Below are 16,742 nucleotides of genomic sequence, written 5' to 3'. Positions count from 1 at the left end.
TTGTACGAAGACGAACATTTAGACTCTGATGCCAAGTAGGAGATAAACACCTAATCCCCTTGCCATGCTTATGGCTGTCCTTCTCGATTAATCATACATGAGATTAAAAGTTCACTGAGGAAAGGATTTGCTGGGTTTTGGGGCGACCTGATACTCACGTTTCTTTTTTTTTTCAATTGAGTTTGCACGTACAGCTTTGACGTGGGACACTGAATTCAGGCAGCAGCAGGTTGTGCGTTCCTTTCCTCGTGCCTAAAGATACTACATCTGTGAGAGGCTTCAGCTCAGCACCCCTCAGGTTGACCTCCATGCGGGTGCTATCAGGAGCTGGTCTTTCAAAGCCTGGGGGAGTCAGTGGCAGAGGTGACGGGCTGCCTGTGTTCAACGCCCCGAGCTGCGTGCGGGGAGAGGGGAGCTGAGCTGTGAAGAGGGTACGTAGGAAGAAGAGTGGGGCTGGGTGAAACCAGTAGGGAAGGCTGGCATGGTAAGATCAGGTTTTCAATGGGAGAAAAGGAAGCTTTCAGCACTGACTATGCTTCCTGTTGAAATCTGCAATAAAACTCCTACTCTGCTCCCACTGTAATCAAAAAGGACAATTTTTAATACATGGGAAATTCTGGGCTCAATAGAACTGCTCTTGAAAAACTGTTTGTTAAAAGCAAAAGCAAGCACAGAAAGACCCCAGACAACTAAACAATTCACTCAAGTGGCTCTTACAGCATTGAGACTTGCTATTTTAATTTATGTCGTAATGAAGGAAAATTTAAAGTAGTTGCCAATGCTTACCCAGCTAGAGAAAAGCAGATGACTCTTTTTGTTTTCCAAACTCTATTTAGAATTGAAGCTGCCCTGGGGAGGAGTGGGCAATACTGAAATGATGTGTCTTGTGGGTTTTATATAGCTTTGTTGGTTAGCTTCATTCTTTGCTGAAGCTGCTGAACTTCACACTTTTTTCCCCATTTGATTAAGTTACCATTTGTTTTCCAAGAGTGTTTCAGCTGACTTCTGATCAATAGGTGAAGAGTTTCCCAGGAGGCTCTCTGTGTCTTACAGTCATATTAATGTAATATTGTTTAGCCATGCAAATACTTCCCTGTTAAAAATAGTCTACACCCTGAATTCAGAAACTGAATGAGAGCAGTACTTTGACCCAGGGCTGACTTACTAGACTAAGAATATGCTTTGTAAAGATTTGTTGGTGTTTCCCATTTTGATATTAAATCTTTTGATTTCTTCAACTCAAAGTCTTTTAAGCATCTTTGAACACTTAAATCTTGACATGAGTTGGATTATTTTTTGTATGACATTGGTTTAGGTCAAATAAGTGATCCAAACATCCAATTCAAAATGCAATTTTAATTCCAATTGATTTGAGATCTCAATAAAGCAATTTCATATTTTATAATATACACATGGATATATTTGTTTCTTTTTTCCCATCTACGAAAGCAAATGTATTCACAGCATGATATTGAATATATATTGAATTTTTTTTTGTATTTCTTCTCACAAGTGCCTTGTCACACAACCCAGGATAGCAAAGGCCAGTGTCTGCTTCACTGAGGGCAAAAATTTGCCTTTTACAATAATCTGAAGGACTGTGGTGGGAAACTGGATGTGAGGGTTGAGAGCCCTTCACTTTGAAGCTGTCAGTTCTACGCTGTCTCACAGTGCTTCAAATGATCAGGTCTTGTATCAATATTGGTCTAAATTTATTTTCAGTAAAAGAGAAAGACATTTTCAGTGCTGGTACAGTATTACAAATGGATCAAATAAAGAGAATGATCTCAGATTCTGAGTCCAACAAACGTGGCTCCTGAAGTGTCTGTGAAGTTTCTTTTGAACCCCTCCTTACCCTGTATGCAGGTTTGCTTATTAGTTTTAAATAGGGTTCTTGGTTTTCTTACGTAGACTGTTAATTGGAGATTAGAGCATTTAGCCTTTTAGGCTGCTAGTTTAATTATGGTAATGTGTAAAATGTATCAGCAAAGCCTGTTTGTGTATGCCAACTAAATTTGTTAACTTCAGTCCAGTTCCCAGTGGTCTGGTGCATGTCTAAGGCAAATTCCAACAGGAATGGCATTAACTGTCTCAGCCCCAAACCCATGAAATGAATAAAAAATGGAAACCAGACTAGCTTTTAAGTTCCTGAGAGCTATGTGACCCCTGCCATTAAGACTGGGAGACATGAATGAGAAACCTTTCATTTGAGTTGTATTCTTGTGCATGAACAACATGCTGCAGTCTCCAAGGCTGGCAAGCTGTCACCCTTCGTTACATTAAACCAACAAGAAATAAAACTGAGAAGCCTGAAGTAAATGCAGAATCCAGAGAGAAGGCTTTCCTATGCATGGTAAGAAAGGCGTGGGCTGAACTACTGGACTGTGTAGCTGAAAAACGAGAGGTCAAGAACTACTTTACATTTTGGAGAAGGAAGTCAAGGTATGGAGGAGCGTGGTGGTGAAAGTAACCAGGAAAAGAAGGTGGATTTGAAAGCCAGCTCAGGACAGCAGGCGTGTAGAACAGAGTGCTTATTAATTTTTTTCAAGTCTGTGTTTCTAATGCTTTTTCTGTGTGTTTGTTTCTCATTTCAGATTGCATGTTTGGTGCCTGTTGACCAGTTTCAGTTATACAAGAGGCTGAAGTTTGAACGAGGTGCGAACCTTTTGGTTTCTATTACCTTCCTTTTTAAGTGTCAGTGGAGGCAGCAGTATTAGACACTGCAAAGACAAAGCCTGTTGGGTGAGTTCAGGAAGAGACAGAGAAGATGTCTTTGTTGTGAAATAGTTTAAGAGCAATCACTAGGTCTGACTGTGCTCCACAGACAAATTTGAAATTATTTCAGTGGAGCAGAATCAACAGAGTGGCATCTTACTGAAATACCACGCTTTTACTCAAGCTTATGGACAACACTCTCAGATTGCGTGCCTGAGGCTCCACCGTTCTTCCTGCAGCATGCTCATCTTGGGTCCTTGAGATGCTGGTTGTACTAGTAGAACTAGACAAGGAGCTAGAGGCTGGTGCAGGGTGCACATGGTCCTTTTGTACATCCACAGGGATCTTCAGAACTTCTGAGGGAGACAGTGTGATGGGGATTTTTGCAAACATCCCTGCAAGAGAGCTTTTCTAATGTAGAAGTCTCATGTGTGTTCATCTAGTATATTTTGGTTTTTCCTGAGGGATAATTGGACCCCTCATTACTGAGTAAGGCCTATTAGTAAAGAAGTTTGAAACTGAAGGTCTTACTGGGGCCAAGCTTTCCTATGCCAGAGGTCAGCCTTCTGCCTCAGGAGATGGTTCCTTGCCAAGGCTGAAGAAGAAACTTGCTAGTCAGAGAGATGAGGTCCCATGCTGGTTTTAAAGACTGACACCAACTTGAAAGTCTCAGCTGGAAGTTGCAGCGTTTTTCAAAGAACTCACTCTGTGGTAGCTTGCAGGGTAGTGTATCTGGGACTGACCTGTCCTGACTCTGCCTGTTTTCAAACTTCCCTTGAAAGACTGTATTTGTGTTCTTGCTTTGCATGCATGCCTAGATGCAGATGGATTGGGAATGTGTGTGAAAATGCAGAGGTTCATAAAAGTTAGGCACAGTAATGCACTTGATAAGATGGTCAGATTGAAGAATATATGGGGTTTTACAGAATCTCATCTGGTATGAGTCACAGTGAATGACCACGAAGTATAAAAACTGCAAAATGAGTATACCCAAGTATGCCTCAGAGTTCATGGAGAGATGCAGATTGTAGCTATGATTTGCAGGCACTCAGGCCAAAAAAGAAAAAAAATCCCAAACCCTGGTTTCATTTTTTATTTCTCTCTCCTATTTTACCTTCTTGTCATTTATCATTCATTCCTTAGGAAGTCCCTCCAGTTCATAAACCAAGCAGTGGCTTGTCTACAACCCTAGACAGTGGAAATCAGAGCTTGTTAAATGACCATATTAAAGGGTTACAAAAGAGAGACATCTTGCAATACATTAATCTGTTCTATGTAAAACCTTTTTTTTAACTCAGGACTGTGAAACTAATGGTTTCCCGGTATCTCTTCCTCTCTAACCAGCCAGAGCTGAACTCATGATCTTTTGTCCAAATCCCTGTAACATCTCCTTTTTTTTTTTACACTGCCTCCCACGCTCAGAATCCTGAAACTTGTCTGTATTTTAAATATTCCTTCCCTTTTCTTTCTTGCCTAAGTCTGACAAATCCTCATCCACCTCCACTACCTCTCTTCATTATGTTTCTAAGATCTGTCCTTTCTCCTTTATGATGAATAAAACTGGCATCCAAGCAGCAGGCTTAAACATAGCCTTTTTGCCTTGCCTACTGGCCCCAGCAATAAATCCAGCTTACTGGTGCCTGGGAACAACGATTCCTGCTAACTAAAGCTCTGACCTGGACACCAGCACTAATCCCAACCCTGGCCAAGACCTTTTGCCTATCCTGGATTTAGCACTGCCCCCAAGGCTGGCCTTTTTGGACTCATCAGTTGGACTTGGCTTATTAGCTTCTGCTGGCCTGAAGCTCTGTTCTCAGACCTGACCCTAACCTGGCAAAGCCTGCCTGCTCTGACCAAGGCAATGCTGGCCTGACAGTCTTTTTCTGAAACTAGCAATAAACCTTGCTGATGGCACCTGCTGGGGCCGAATTCTGACCCAGAATCTGCCTGGGGACTCCCAGCAGCTGAGATCTGTTGTGTGCCTTGTGTCTGTGTCAGCTTTAGTGCGACGTAGCCTTTTTCAAACCTAGCATTATGAAAAACCCAGGCTGCTACTGCCTAACTCTGCCCTCTCCTCCCTTAAAATAGGCAGGTACTAGGGTGTCCTTCATGACTTTTGCTCTGATCAACAAAGCCCTTTATTCAAACCCTTCAGCTTCCTATATTTACACCCTTCTTCTCTCAGCTTTATTCTGCTGAGATATGGGCTCTTTGCTTCAGCACCCCCTTTGCTTTACTAGAAATAAATAACCAGCTTCTTGGGTAAGTTGAAAGACTTTCTCTTGCTCTGTAGTCTTTGCTTACCAGTCTTCAAGTGATTGGTAAAGCAAATGCTTCTCACTCTTCCAGACGTTTTCCATCATGAGATGAATTTTGAGGAAAATCTTGAAGACCTGAAGAAGGACTTAGACATCCAAAAGCTATTTTCCCCATCCCCCATCTGTGCTAGCTATTTTATTAAAATAGATTTCCTCTCCATGTCCCTGTTTTTTAAAAAAATGGGCAAATAATATTGAGTGAAAAAGTAGTGAGAAGTAATTGGCATACAATTGTGTATCTATAGACACTTGCTTAGTTAAATAAGGAATGCAGTGAAAATATGCTATTCTCTTGTGGGTTTTGTGTTCATAGAATGCAAATGTTTTCAGGCTTAAAACCAAGCTTTCTTACATATCTGTAACTTCTCTGCATCCAGTCAGGACCTAGCCACAGAGCTTCCGTGCAGCATATTTTAATAGAAGAAACAGGAATTGCTCTGTCTGTTTAGGATGGGGTTGATGTGGTTGTCAGAAGTAATGAAATAGAGGAATAGGATGTGGTTAGGACATATGCATTATATTTCTATTTCTGTGACAATTGCCCAATAGGCTGAGTGGTAGATGATGAGAACCTCCACTTTATGCTGGACCAAAAAGTAATCCATTTTAAAAGGAGATGTTCCTAATATTCTGTGAAAGGCATTGGCTCATCCTTTCAGTGAGTACCTCCGCTGAGCCAGAAATTTTCCTTTCTTCAGGGTGCTGCATTTCCCCCATCTGTCTCCCACATCTCACCTGCTTGTTCACATGTTTTGTGAGAACTGGCCAGATCCATGCCCAGTACTGGCAATGTTCCGGAAGGCTTTCCTCCTGAGAGTGGAAGAAGTGTGGCTGAACTGGCTGTGGGGAAGCAGGGGAAAGGCTCGGGAGAGAAATGGCCCTAACCAAAAGATGGAGCAGCTTGTCAGAGCAATATGATAGCCTCTTTCCTTTTTTTGGCTGCTCCTTTTAATTTTTTTTCTGTTTTCACTTGTACTCCATGGTTAACCAAACAGTATGAGACAGCATGGATTGCAAAATGCCATCTGTAGGTTCTTTGTAAAATGGAGGAAGTGGGAGAGGAGGGAATTTCATCTCATGCATTACATCTTACTGCAACAAATTTGTAAAAATCAGTAAGATTTATAACCCAACTCCCGTCGTCCCAATGATGTCAAAACCAGACATTCTGTCTTTCATCCAAAAAAAGGGTAGGAGACTTTAGATATCCAAAGTTGAGTGTGTTAAGCAGGTATCTGCAGGAACTGCATTTTATTTCATTTTAAAGCTGTTTATCAACAGAAAGCATACACAACCTATTGTGTGAAGACTTAAATGCAATTGTCAGTATTAGGCCACGGTCTTATCCAGTTCAGTGTTTCTTTTAAGAGTCACCAAAGGAAGCTACAGAAATAATGATTTCTCAGTCAGGACACTACTTTTTAAAACTATATAAAAATGTAAAATGCCTTGTACTGCCCATCCATGTCTCCCTCTTCTCCCCACAAATGAAGCTGCAAACTATTTTGTTCTGGCTTTCATTGAGTAGAAAGCAAAATGATTGCTTATTTTGGGGGGCAAAGGAAGCACGTGTAAGAGAATAAGAGGAAAGAATGTAACTAGATTCATGAAGTGGCTGGAGGTAGATGGTAGAGGTGTTTTGCTGGCACTGCCTAAATTATACATGACAGCCTTTGCCATGGATGTAGAAATTCTCCACGTCTTTCAGAGGACTCTGACACAGACTTAAAAATTACCTGAAGTCAGAGCATTGTGTACCTGTGTGTCCTGCAGCCAGCAGAGAGGATGATCATCCTTACATGGTCCCTCACTGTAAGTGTCCTGGACAAATGGGAGGGAGGTCTGTCTTTAAACAAACTGGAAGTTTTCAAGGTGAACAGAGAGGTTTGGCATGCTGGAAGAGAGCTGAGTTTCTAGTGCACGTTAGGTTATGATGTTTCTGAGGTGTCCTTCTCCCCAGGTGTTCATGTATGTGTATCTAAATGCTTGAGATCTTGAGGAAGAATTTTACTTCTTTGAACACATTTCTAGTTGTACAGTTTCTGCTTTCTGGGTATCTGGACACTGAACCGATAACACTGCTTTTCATGTTGACTGGAGCATCTGCTAGATATCCATCCACCAGCCCCCTTCACTGTGGGCTACCAGCAACCTCCTGCAGAGGGGCAGTGCAGGCAGGAGGCTGTGCATAGGAGGAAGTGCCTTCAGTTATTTCAGCAAAATTCATCAGAGAACATATGTGTGGGGCCCTTGTGCAGCCTTTTGTTTCAAGCAGGACAATATTTTATCTGCTGGAGGTACAGAAAAACAGTGTAATGGCTTTTGACATCTCACTTTCAGGGATTTCCACCTGTTCCTGAGACATCCCCTCCAGCTATTTATTTTCAGTGGTGGTACCAGAGAGCTCCCAAGGAAGGAGGAGAGGCAGATAGCTCCTGCAGGCACAACAGCCCTTTTCTGAGGAGGCTCTGCAGGGTGGGAGTGTTTGGCTGTACCTCATGGACTTGAGTCAGTAGGAAGCGCACACAGAATGGGCACCCCTAACAGTGAACGTGTTTCAGCTGGGTTTCTGTTGCACCCCCAAATTCCTTGCATAAAGGTTGGGGAATGAGAGGAAGGATCAACATTTATCCATTCTCTGCCATGCGGTGACGTCTGTAACTCAGTGCCTCCACCCCAACTCTTACCTTGACTATTGTTGTAATCTGATACCTGAGAAATAATGATCACATAATAAAGGGAATATTAATCGGAGTTTGTAGATACAGGGGAATAAATAAGGCATGGAAAGTGACTTGACCTTAATTTAATGATAGTCCTTCTGCTATTTACGTGAAAGTTACTGCATGGCTTGCACATGTGAAAGACCTGGAATGGCCTAATGTCACAAGACATGCGCTTCTCAGCAAGCAGCACTTATGTTCGTCTTTTGTCCCTCCCTGTAAAGGCAAAGAACACGTCCCATGTCGTGTATTGCCATTCTCATGATGCTTCCAGTGCAACTGCCTTAGCAGAGCACAACTGCGGACCTGCCTAAAGAAGAGGACTAGGCCTGAATGCCCATGGGCATGGGCACGGAGGGCTTCAGCTTTCCCACCCAGACACAGAATTGGGTCTTGTGTCACTGGAATGAGAAGGGGACTCTGTAAAGCTTTATTTTTCTCTCTGTTACGTTTCAGAAGTCCACTTGGACCCCCAGAGGACATGGTGCCCTGCAGCTGACTGCCAAACGGTGTGCCATATTGCGCCGAGCAAGTCAGGAGCGCCGGTGCCAGTGGAGTGCCCGGCTTGCCACCTGGCCTTCTGCTCCTCTTGCAAGGAGGCATGGCACCCACAGCGCCTATGCCAGGAAAACCAAACTACTCCAGTACCAACTGAGCAGGGGTAAGAGGGGAACCCACGGAGGCAACATGGTCTTTCAGTTCCTTTTGGCACAGGGTGCTAGCTCTGTGCCTCATATTAGTTTCATGGACTGGCTTCCTTCTAACATCTCCGGTGCATCTGTGAGACTTTCCATCTCTCCTGCTGTTTCCTAAACATAATTCCAGTCTAAATATTAGTTTAAATGATACCTTTGTTTTTTTAAATACTTATTATTAATATTGATTGGGTACTTCCCAAACTTGTGATGCCACTGACAATTCTGACGGGTGAAGCCCTTCAGGGCTTCGAATCTTCCTAAAGGCTTTGTTTGCCTGCTAGAATTATGATTTGTGCCCATACAAAAAATCCAATACAGTAATACTCCGGGATCCAAACTTTGCTTATACTATGATTAAGAAATCACCCCTGCTTAATATTTATAGGATCTCTGCATAGCCAAATCTTAACTCTTACACGGAGTGGGTGTAAAAAGTCCCGTTTGGTGTGAGAAATCTGGTTTATGCTCATTTTGCATAGGTGTAAACAACCTACAGATAAGGTTACATAAAGCATTAATCTACAGAAAGAAAACACTTGTGTTTAAATTATATAATGTCCATCTTTGTTTTCAGAATCAGATTAAGCTCAGTCATGTGTGTTCAAAGTTTTCTATAATTTTTTGCAAGAAATGAAAGACTTACTTAAAATCTAAGCATTCTGCTTGCTAGAGACTTCATCAAGTAGGAGTTGCCAAAGCACTCTCACCATAATTTTTCTTCTCCAGGTTTGATCTTTGGCTTTGGTGGAGTTTAAGGCTATGTTGCTCAGGCAGGGACAGTGCTGTAAATTGCATAATCCAGTCCTATTAAATGAATGGTGCAAGCTGTCTTACACAGTGGTATTTTTTAATGCTATAGGTGATACATTTGTGGGTACAGTGAGTGTTGGTTTTATATAGCATAGAAGACCAAGGGAATAGAGTTTCACTTTTACGTGATCTTACACCTAGTAGTGAGTATACTCCAGTGTATTGTACTGGATATAACAAGCTTCACACATTAAGTGCATTAAGACAACAACATCAGATGCTCTCTAAAATAAACACCTACACATTAGGCAGTGGAGCTGAATATCAACAGTAATTACGTTCACATTTCACATTAATATTTCCCTTTTCTTCTAGATCACTTATTGGAACGGGGACAGAGGCACCAATTAAGCAGTGCCCAGTCTGTCGGATCTATATTGAGCGAAACGAGGGCTGTGCTCAGATGATGTGCAAGAACTGCAAGCACACGTTTTGCTGGTACTGTCTACAGAACTTGGATGTAAGTGCTGCAGAAAAAGACAGCTAGATAAGAGTAACGGGGTTGGGATTAGTCTGAGGCCCCGTACAAGCTCTCCACCAACTTGTTGATATCCTAGTGTACGTCTTGGCTCAATTCAGCTTCTAACTTCATTTCTTTCTTCTCATTCATCCAGTGCTTTTATTTGTATCAACATTCTTTTTCTATAAAGGGTTATAGCCATGTCTGTGGGTCCCACGCTAGTTTTTTGAGGGAAATGGGACAAACTGGTTGCTCTCTGGAGGTCCATTCCAGCACTACCTTTCTCTGATTCCCTCTTCCAGTGCAGTAAAGATAGTTTGGTTGAGAGCCAGGAAGTAAGTGTCTTCTACCTGCTCCAACTGCAAGGGTCACAGCCTGTCCAAAAAATGGTATGGTACTGCGTGAAGGGTGTTGTTTTATGGGCAGGTGTGTTAAGAGCTCATATGGACTAGGTCTCCTTTACTAGTCCATCTCTAGTGCCATGTTTGCTGAAGAGAATGATTAGTTAGTACGCTTGAGGATAAAAATGTTGGATTATGAACATGGAGTAGTGCAGGAAGTGCAGGTTGCTAGTTATTTCTCAAGTGATACCAACTAGTCTCAACTCATATCGACTTCAAGCTTCCTAGCAGGATTAAGAGCACAGGAAGTAATGTGCTTGTGTATATGACAGCTTCCCTTTTTGGCACAGTCATCAGTAACAACTGTGGGAGTGTGAAAAGGACTTTACCAGCACTTGAAATAAAATGTTACATGCTACATGGCTTTTCTTTTCTTCTTTTTGGTATTCCACAGCCAGCAAACAATGAGACTTCCTCATTCTTCATCCTTCCTTTTCTCAGCATGCTAAACAGGTTTCGCTTAGCGATACGTCCTGTTTCTGTGTGTGTGAGCCTGCTTTTTCAACATGAGTCTTACCGTTTGCCTCAGAGTACATAGAGTACACAATGATTGCTTAACACCGTGCTGAGCTGGAAGACTGTCAGATTCTCACAGACTCTGCAGACATGCCCTTACCAAGTTTTCGTCAGTTCAAAGGAGGAAGAAAAAAGAAACTGTAGCTGTGTGATTCAAATGTAGTTTTTCTAAATATGCAGGGTTACAGGAGCTCCAGGTGTAGATGAAGGTAATACCTGCAGAGCCAAAGAGTAGGGCTGAAAAAAGAAGAGAGGAACCAGCATCAGGTTACAGTGCAGGTGGCTAAGGGAGGATAATGCAGAGCGTTAGTCACCTTCTGAAGAAAAAATGGATAATTTAATAAGTATTACTGGGAAAAGAGAAAGGAAACAGGGATTTCCTACTTTTTAGATTTTCCTGTTAAGCCTAGGAAGAAAATTACTATAAAGTGTAGGTACAGCAGGAGACCAGACAGTAGAGGTACCTCAGGAAGATGATCGCTCAGATTGCTAGCTTTCAGAAATATCTGTTGTTTACAGACCCCTTTATCATCACCAAATTACAGACTAGGTAACTGTGCAATAGGTGCAACGCTTATGCTTTTTAAAAGTGGTGGAGGAAGGACACTATACAACAGCTCAGGTCCGAAATACACCACACTTTTTTGGAACTGCAAGAAGTTTCTCTAGATAATTATTTGGAAGACAGATGAACTTGAGTGCTGGCAGCTGGTTATTTTAAAGCAGTGGCAGGAAAGTTGTTTTTCCAGTCCAGTCTTGAACCTCTCCCCGCAGTACTGTAACCTGCTCTTACAGCTTCTCCTTTTGTTTTTCAGAATGATATCTTCTTAAGACATTACGACAGAGGCCCTTGCAGAAACAAGCTGGGCCACTCGCGGGCTTCGGTGATGTGGAACAGAACACAGGTGCGTTCCTAGTCGGCTGAGCAGAGCTCTCATGCATGCATGAAGCAAAGAGATTTTACCCTTCAGTGAAGGACCAAGATGACTGTTTTCATGTTTTCATCTATTTTTTGTGACCTATGCTGTGCTTATGCATGCAGACATGTATTTTATGTTCCATATTAGCTAAATACATATTTTTCCCCACCATGTCTTTCAGGTTGTGGGGATCCTCGTTGGACTAGGTATCATAGCATTGGTGACCTCTCCCTTGCTGCTTGTGGCATCTCCATGCATTATCTGCTGCATTTGCAAATCTTGCCGAAGCAAAAAGAAAAAACACAGCCCGCCAACAACCTAAAACTCTGTGTCTGTTTGAGCCTCCATCTGTACAGCATATGTATGTGAGAAAGCACAATGGTTGTATTTTGGTGCCATACCTACCAAATAATACTCCCTTTTTTGCCAATTCTTGGGATAAGTGCCTATTCTTTACAGGCTACTCTATCACTAACAAATCCCAGTGTGGGAAAAGTCTAGATAATTCTGCAGTACATATGGTATAAGGTTTTGTTTTATAAAAGGAAAATGGCACACCGTTCAGTAGTTCATACCCTTAAATATGAGCCACCTTTTGAGACTGCTAGAACTTTACCATCTTCCGTCAGCTGAACATGACTTGATCCTGCAGTACTACTCTGCAGACCCAGTCATTACTGTCATGCTTTCTGTCGGCTCTTGGTGACATTCAGATTTCTGAGAAAATTTGGGGTATTTTATGAAAGGGGGAGAGGGAAAAGCCTGATGAAGTTCTTCTGCCTGCTAGCTTGTGTCCCGTTAAAGGTAACAAACTGTTAAGAAAATATATTTGACAGTTTCCTGTCAACTGGCTGCCATGGCATTTCTTTCAGCATTGAAATCAATTTGATTTATACCATTGATCTCAATTACAGAAGTAAAACCCAACAAATCTATTTAAAACTAAGATAGGGTTCTCTTTTGAGAGACTGGACTACCTTGAGAAAGCTGTTATTTTTTCAGATCAAACATGACATATCTACCTTGAAATATTAGGCGTATGCATATTTCCCTGCCTTTTGTCAGTAACATGGGTGTAGTAAACTCACCATGAAGCTAATATTTTAAGAAAGGCCATGCTACAGCTCCTATTTTGTGCACGGTATTGGCGTCTTGGTTGTGCATATATAGAGTGGCCGCATGTGCGTGCATATACCGAGTGCATAATGGACAGTTAATTTTCTACAGTATATTTTTTCAACAGTTTACATGGGGTGGCAGCAAGAACCCTGTCAAAAACTGACTCAGACCAGGCTAAGCCAAACCCTCCTTTAAACCTTATGGACCTGTTGAAGTGAATAGTTGAGAAATGCTGTGTAAACGTAAGCTCCATCCATTGGTGGGTATTTCTTCTGTCCCGCTCAAGGTTAACAAACTCTGTTACCAATAATTTTAAGTTACTCTGAATCTGAAAGGCTGTCATTTAATGAACCCTTCATTTTAATTTGGTGCCTCACCACCAAACTGATTCAGACCCTGGTATCAGTTACATCTGTGTAAGTTCACTGAAACCTCGCTGAAGAGCTGGAGTTACTCCAGGCTCTGCTCCCTGGAGTTTATTTCCTTAATGGCTGGTGCTCCTCACAACCCTGGCCGGTGGCGGCTTTTGTTCTGAACTCCCGTCTGTGCATTTTATATCTGTGGGAATTGATACGAGTTTGCACTATATAATCCGTTGTAATTCCAAACCCCTTTCGATAAGGGCTGCAAGGTTTAAATGAGATGCCCAGGCTGAGCATCATGTCGGGCTCACGCTCTGCCGGTCTGCCCTTCTCCGTGCACACAGTGCGAGGCACCCGAAGAGTGCTGCGAAGAGCGTCTTTGCTATTGCGTTTGGCCGAGCCTCAGGAACTTTGCCTTCTTGGCAGCCATAAATGTGACCTTTTTTTTGTTTAACTTCGCTCTCTGCTTACTGTAACAGAAGTGGTAGATGTTCTTATTTTAAGAAAGTGTAGTCTGTTGAGCAGACTAGCAGGGACAAAGGCCTTAAATGATATTATCTGTTTTACTTTTTAATTGATTTCTTTCATAAATACTGTCTGACTTTGCTACCAGTTATGACTGGAGGGCAGGCAGTGCTCACCAGTGTGAAAGGCTATATTTATTCTCCATCCACAGCTTCGAAGGGAAGCAGAAAGGTAGTCAGTACGTTCTAAATACAGAGTGCAATGCAGGCAACTGCCATTTATAATAAATAGAGAATGTTTTTTTGTATGTGTTTTCTTTAAAAGCGGTAATGGTAGTTAGTGCTTGGGGGTACTTGTGACAGATTAAGGTGTCCAGCCCTTGGCTTTGCACTATTTTTCTACCTATGTTTTTATGGCACTACTGTCATTTCCATTTTATTTATGAACTTGCAACTGAGAGTCTTACTTTAACGAAGCCTCAAGGACAAAGATATAGGAGCTGTACAGTCTCTTTAACCATAACCAGCGTTGCAATGTACCAATATCCTTTGCATGTTAAAATTTGTGGGGTTTTCATGTTTTGTGGTCTTACCTATGTTCAATGCACCTTCTGCTAGCCTGGTTTATTTCCTTGTCCTCTTCCTCTTTCCCTTGTCCTGTTTTTGCTAAAATGCCTAATGGAGTGAAGGTGTCTCATGTTTTTTTCATTAATACTGCTGTGTTAATGAAACTGCCAAGTTCTTCCCTCTGTTAAAGAAATGCAACTGAAGGCAGTTGTCTTGCCCAGAAGACACTAATGGACACAAGGTCACCATTTGTATTGTAATACCAATTTGACCTTTTCCGGTTCCTTAAATGTTGTCTAAAGTTAATGCAGACCTCTCCATAGAGTGGGAATTTGTTTAAATGATTCGAAGGATAGTATTTTATAAAAACATTGCACATGTGCATACCTGTAAAGTCTGGGAAGACAACACTATTCAGTTTATTTTTAACTCCTCAGTTTGAGTGTAAGGTAGCTCCTTTCAGACGCTAATTCCTACAGAGCAGAAGGAAGGTGTGCCTTTTCCATGTGCACATTTTATTGCCGATGCCAGGTTAGGTGCCTGGTGGGGGTACCAAAAGCGGTAGAATTTCAGTATGCAGGTGTTAGCGCAACCTGACAACCAGAATGCCAGTCCAGGCATCAAAGGAGCCTGCATGCAGATTGGTAGCAGCGGCCCAGGCTTTAGTTGGGGGTCTTTACCTAAAAGCTGGATAAGGAGAGTGTGAGCTCCAGGCATGCCTTTGGCTGTGTAGATGGAACAAATTGACCAAGAAAGAAGCTCTAGAGATACTTTGGAGCTTAAAATAGAAGTCTTGTGAAGATTCTTTTCTTTAAAAGGCTATGACCAGTGCGCCATGTGTCCTGGCTTTTCATTGCAGGGGGATACTTGAGCACGTGCATTAAGTAGTCCCTGACCTGGCCAGCTCATGCGGCCACGCTAACTCTGCCGAGTGGAGCTGTACCTGTGCTGAAGTGCTGGGAGCAGTTGGGCCCTGTTGCCTTGTTTTCCAGAAGGCAGCTATTTTGCGCCAACTGGTCCTGCTCCCAGAGTTTCCAGAGAACCATTTTAGCGACAATCTTTTTACAGTGTTAGTTTTGGGTTTTGTTTTAGGGGTTTTTTTTAACTTTATAAGAAAAATTAAAGTCACTTTGTAAGAGACTGATTGCAAGCATGACAAATAATATTAACAGAAATTATGAGGAAAGAAAAACGGGACTCCCACTAATTGTGACTCTTCTAAATCAATGTAGCTGTAAATCCACCCTCTTGAACTCCACCTGTGTGATGCGGTGCATGTTTGTACCAGGCTTCACCCCTCTTACCATCTCTCTCTTCTTTCCCCTATGGCTGGTGTGTGGGTGGCACCCAGGGGAGAGCTCAGGGCTGTGGCAGGGCAGGGTACTGTGCCGGAGCTGGGGTCTACGGCACACCACCCACCCTGGCTCCATCACCCATTTGCCCTGGGGCCTTTAACCCCTGAGAGAGACCTTGGGGGTTTTAGGCTGCTTACGTTACATTGATAGTGTCCACAGACGTCTGTCTCCCTTGGAGAACGAAAGTGGCAACTACAGTATTCCCTCTGAACTGGGGGCATTTAGCCCTTCTGAAAATTGGGCTCTAGATGGTTAAAGGTCAGATCCTGAGATTAAAGACCAGTGCTGCAAATCTGGATTTTTACTGCAGTTGGCCACACATCTCCATGGCCACATCTCTCATTGTAATTTCCCAGCAGTCACTGGAGCTGTGTCAAATACAGCTGAGGATCCAGCTCAGCATCTCATGTCCTTTTGTTAGAATGAGGATGATAATACCTGCTTCCAAAACCACCTGTTAATTAAAATATTTGTCATGCTATAGCATAAGTACTTCCCTGCAGTATTTATTCTAGAACTATGGGAGATGGTCAATGCTACCATTCAGTAACTGATGATTTATTAATGGTGCGTGGGGTTACTTACCCCAAAGAAGGGCATGAGGGGTAACAGTAGTTAATGTTTCTACGTGCTTTAATGATGCTAAATGCTACTTACTGTTGTCTGTCCAGTAACATAGCATAAAGTCCAAAGATAAGTTTAAAATGTACATAATTTTTACTTGAATGAACTAAGAGAAACTGGATATTACCTTCATATTTGCTAGAAGATATACAGTTGGACAGAAATCAACTGCATTTCCACAATGGGACGATGAAATCAACTTTTGGCTGCTCTGTTCTCTGGTACCACAGCAAGTGGTTGTGTTGTAGTGCCTGCCACTTTAAAAATTTGGTAGCGGTTTTGCACTGTAATCTCCTTCTCCCAGTCACTCTCATCTTTCTCAAACAAATTCCTTTTAAGATCATATTTTTCATCTTCTATCTCAGGCCAAAGATTCTTAGAGTGAAATTAGTAGATTTCTTTGTATGAGGATAAAAACCTTCCAACAGTTTTCTCACAGGTTTTAATAAGAAATTTGATGCTGAGATAAATGACCAAAGATAGAAATTCCAAACTTGGCTTGTTCAGAAAAACTCATTCAGACTGAAGAAGTTGTCCTGGAAGACCTAAATAAGGACTGCTTTGTTAGAGCTTAGGTAAAGGAGCCCTACAGCTTTTGAGCTTCACAGGAGAGATGCTTGTATTGTTGAGCAGACTTTTTTGGAAGTGTGCTGGGAAGAAAAATCTACATCCTATATACATATTTTTACT

At 42.1% G+C, this 16,742-nt stretch overlaps 1 protein-coding gene across 1 annotated transcript in view; it reads left to right on the top strand.

Moving 5' to 3' along the window:
- Positions 1-12,331, top strand: part of RNF144B (ring finger protein 144B) — a 48,545-nt gene extending 36,214 nt beyond the window's left edge. The window contains exons 4-8 of the mRNA XM_010573160.1: positions 2,595-2,655; positions 8,213-8,417; positions 9,580-9,724; positions 11,457-11,546; positions 11,743-12,331. Coding sequence (XP_010571462.1) covers positions 2,595-2,655; positions 8,213-8,417; positions 9,580-9,724; positions 11,457-11,546; positions 11,743-11,883 — 642 coding nt within the window. The 3' untranslated portion in view covers positions 11,884-12,331. The remainder of the gene's footprint in view (positions 1-2,594; positions 2,656-8,212; positions 8,418-9,579; positions 9,725-11,456; positions 11,547-11,742) is intronic.
- The last annotated feature ends 4,411 nt before the right edge of the window (positions 12,332-16,742 follow it).

This window comes from Haliaeetus leucocephalus, unplaced genomic scaffold, assembly GCF_000737465.1.
Source record: "Haliaeetus leucocephalus isolate CR32 unplaced genomic scaffold, Haliaeetus_leucocephalus-4.0 Scaffold373, whole genome shotgun sequence".
NCBI classification, from domain to species: Eukaryota; Metazoa; Chordata; class Aves; order Accipitriformes; family Accipitridae; genus Haliaeetus; species Haliaeetus leucocephalus.
This window is presented reverse-complemented; position numbering and strand designations above follow the sequence as displayed.